This window comes from Cajanus cajan, chromosome 8, assembly GCF_000230855.2.
Source record: "Cajanus cajan strain Asha chromosome 8, NIPB_CcT2T_4, whole genome shotgun sequence".
Lineage (NCBI taxonomy): Eukaryota > Viridiplantae > Streptophyta > Magnoliopsida > Fabales > Fabaceae > Cajanus > Cajanus cajan.
The window spans coordinates 26,092,066-26,095,880 of NC_138524.1; the positions used below are offsets into that span (position 1 = coordinate 26,092,066).

The following is a 3,815-nucleotide window of genomic DNA, read 5'->3' on the forward strand; positions in this document are numbered from 1 at the left end:
AGGAGGAAGTTTGGGGAGGAAAAATGAAAGGCCATCGCCGAAGAAACGAACAAGTTATTAATGGCAGGGCACGTACGAGAAATACAATACCCGACCTGGCTCGCAAATGTTGTGATGGTACGTAAAAGTAGTGGAAAATGGAGAATGTGCACAGATTTCACTGATTTAAACAAAGCGTGCCCGAAGGATTCGTACCCTTTGCCGAATATAGACTGCCTCGTTGATGGCGCGTCGGGATATGAACTGTTAAGTTTCATGGATGCGTATTCGGGTTACAATCAAATCCGAATGCACCCGACTGACGAGGACAAAACCGCGTTCATCGCCGATCAAGCCAATTACTGCTACAAGGTCATGCCTTTTGGCTTGAAGAATGCGGGAGCAACGTATCAGCGTTTGATGGACAAAGTATTGGTGAACTAGCTGGGTAGGAACGTGGAAGCTTATGTCGATGACATGGTGGTGAAGTCAATGAGTCTGAATCGACATTTGGAAGACCTGCAAGAACTGTTTGAGACCATAGGCAAGTATCAGCTGAAGTTGAACCCCGAAAAATGTTCTTTTGGGGTTCAAGCGGGAAAGTTCCTTGGTTTCCTTCTAACCCATCGTGGCATCGAAGCAAATCCCGAAAAGTGCTCGGCAATCATCAACATGAGGAGTCCAGCAACGGTGAAGGAGGTGCAACAACTCGCTGGGTGAATGGCATCTTTGTCGCGTTTCCTCTCAAAGGCAGCCGACAAGGCCCTCCCACTTTTTCAATGCTTAAGGAAGAATGATCATTTTACTTGGACGAACGAGTGCGAGGAGGCTTTCGTAGAGCTGAAGAAGTCGCTCGCGTCGCCACCGATTTTGACGAAGCCATGGCCGAGTACCCCTTTGCTGGTGTACATATCGGCGTCCGACCGAGCAGTCAGTGCAGTTTTAGTCCAAGAGCAGGAAGGCACTCAAGTCCCTGTGTATTTCGCGAGTCGAGTCCTACAGGGAGAAGAAGCGCGGTATCAGAAGATTGAGAAATTGGCTCTTGCAATACTAGTTACAGCGCGGAAGTTGAGACATTACTTCCAGACTTATGAGGTAATAGTCTGAACTGATCATCCGATTAGGCAAGTATTACAGAAGCCCGACCTAGCAGGAAGGATGATGAAGTGGTCTATAGAGCTATCAGATTATTCCATAAAGTATGAACCGAGAGGAGCAATCAAAGATCAAGCGCTAGCCGATTTCGTGATGGAATTGACCTCACCTGCCGATGAGGGCGAGGCCGGAGAGACGCAGTGGATCCTATCAGTGGATGGAGCCTCGAATCTTGGAGGAAGTGGAGCAGGGATCGTTTTGGAAGGTCTAGGAGGAATTTTGTTGGAACAATCACTACGCTTCGAATTCCGAGCAAGCAACAACCAGGCCGAATATGAAGCGTTGCTAGCTGGCATGGCGTTGGCAAAAGAAATGGGGGCGACGAGTTTGTCAGCGCGAAGTAACTCTCAGCTGATTACGGGGCAGGTAGCTGGCACCTTCCAGGCGAAGGACCCTCAACTGGCTAAGTACTTGGAAAAAGTTAAGCTCTTATCGGAAAATTTCCGAGAGTTTACGCTTAACCATGTACCGCAAGAGCAGAATTCGAGAGCAGATCTCCTCTCAAAGTTAGCGAGCACAAAGAAGCCAGGAGCCAGTCGGTCGGTCATCCAAGAAACCTTAGCTCAGCCGAGTATTAATGAGCCACAGGAGAGTATCTTTTTCATCCAAGAAGAGCTCGAGTCGTGGATGGGACCCTATATTGCATACCTGACTCGGGGGGAGTTACCAGAGGACAAAAAGGAGGCGTCGCTGATACAAAGAGAGTCAGCCATATTTGTGGTCATTAGTGAAAGGCTGTATCGAAGAGGTTTCAACTCTCCTCTTTTAAGGTGTTTGACCATGTCACAAGCACAGAGAGTGATGGACGAAGTGCATAGCGGAATGTGTGGAAGTCACATCGGAGGACGAGCTTTGGTGTATAAATTTGCCCGAGCAGGGTACTTTTGGCCATCCTTGAGAAATGACTGCATCAATTGGGTCCGAAAGTGTGATGGATGCCAAAGACACGCAACCCTGCACCATTCCCCAGCTGAACGACTACATTCAATCCTATCTCCCTAGCCTTTCCACAAGTAGGGTATTGATATTCTCGGTCCATTTCCGATTGCGGTAAGGCAACTGAAATTCTTGATAGTGGCTGTAGACTACTTCAGCAAATGGATCGAGGCAGAGCCAGTTGCAACCATCTCAGCAGAGAAGGTTAGGGTGTTTCTTTGGAAGAATGTGGTGTGCAGGTATGGTGTTCCTCAAGTGCTCGTTTCTGATAATGGGACACAGTTTGCAAGTGCGAGAGTCCGTGATTTTTGTCAAGAGGTCGGTATCCAAATGACATTCACTTCCGTTGAACATCCCTAGTCTAACGGCCAGGCGGAGTCGGCCAACAAGGTAATTCTCTCAGGGCTAAAGAAGCGTGTCCAAGACTCAGGCGCTTCATGGGTGGTGGAGCTTCCCCAGGTGCTATGGTCATATCACACAACTGTTCATTCATCGACCCAAGACACTCCATTCAAATTAGTGTACGGAACAGACACCATGATCCCGATTGAAATCGCAGAACCCTCAGTACGTACCACAGCTTTTTCTGAAGAGGAGTCCGAACAGGGAAGACGAGTTGACTTGGACTTGATCGCTGAGACAAGAGAGAGCAAGGATAAATCAAGTAGCAGCCCAGAGAAGAGCAGCTTTCAAGTACAACACAAAGGTCGTTCCAAGAGACTTCGTTGTAGGAGACCTCGTTTTGAAGCGTGCTTAGCTAACACAAATGAGGAACAAGTCGCGACGAACTTCTAGCAGTTTATCTCGTTCATTGGATATCCACTTGAAGTCGGCCTTGCTCTTATTCAAGATATCCTCCAAAGAAGAGATCATTTTCCCCTGCACCTTGGTCTCTCTCACTAGCCCCCGAATTTTGTCTTCGTTAACAAGCGAAAGAGCTGAGAGGCAGTTGGTCAGCGACTCAATCCCCTTGGCAATTGAGAAAGCACTCATTTTTTCTAAGTCATCGCAGTCTCCCTCTAGCAGGTCAGTCCCACAAATATGGGCACTGTGATTGAATTTTTCATCCCAGAAAGAAGCCACGTCGCCACGATCGGTGTCGTGATCAACTGATCCCAGTTTTCACCAAGGCAAGCGCTGATAGTCCTCTCAGCCGATTGGACCTCCGTGTCGCCCTTATCCCCTTCAGAAGCCATAATAGTATCCAAGTTGACTACCGAAATGGGTCTGTCGGTCTCGCGGCAATGCTTATGCGAAGTTTCGCCCACGTTTTTCGCCAAAGGATTCGCGTCCACGACAACCCTCTCAATGGCCGACTCGCCAACACCTGCAACTTCGGAAGCCTTTTGTTGCTTCCATAACTTCATCATTTCACGAGTGCCCAAGCTAGCCATTCTATCTGCAAAAAGCGCACCCAACAATTAATAATAATAACAAAGGCCAAAGACGAAATAAACAATTTCAACATTCAAACAAGCGCAAAATACCTATATATATTCTCAACTCTTGGGGCCTATTTTCTAGATCTAGGAGTTTCGCGGTGTTGAAAAGGGTTTTCAGGTCTTCAAGTTTTTTAACGTCCTCTCGGTCATTCTCCGGGAGTGACTCGGGATTTAGCCCACCAAAAGAGATCGGTTGCTTGTTCCAGAAAAGAGGATACCCCTCAAGTAAACCCTCATGCCCAGGTAGGCACCGAATGCGAAAAAAGGATCTTTTAAAGTCCTTATAGGACGACTGAAATAGAG

General features: G+C 47.7%; 1 protein-coding gene across 1 annotated transcript; it reads left to right on the forward strand.

The window, feature by feature from the left end:
• The first annotated feature begins 699 nt into the window (after positions 1–699).
• On the forward strand, positions 700–2,430 carry LOC145950359 (uncharacterized). Its single transcript, XM_083061449.1, has 3 exons — positions 700–1,074; positions 1,117–1,882; positions 2,210–2,430. Exons 1-3 carry the CDS (start codon positions 700–702, stop codon positions 2,428–2,430), a joined length of 1,362 nt encoding a protein of 453 aa, XP_082917575.1.
• The last annotated feature ends 1,385 nt before the right edge of the window (positions 2,431–3,815 follow it).

What these genes read in the sequence shown, in the direction of transcription:
- LOC145950359 (XM_083061449.1), top strand. Translation starts at nt 700, where the DNA reads ATGGCATCTTTGTCGCGTTTCCTCTCAAAGGCAGCCGACAAGGCCCTC. An exon ending in ATTACTTCCAGACTTATGAG is followed by an intron (nt 1,075 to 1,116) that starts GTAATAGTCTGA and finishes CAAGTATTACAG; the next exon opens with AAGCCCGACCTAGCAGGAAG. An exon ending in TGAAAGGCTGTATCGAAGAG is followed by an intron (nt 1,883 to 2,209) that starts GTTTCAACTCTC and finishes AATTCTTGATAG; the next exon opens with TGGCTGTAGACTACTTCAGC.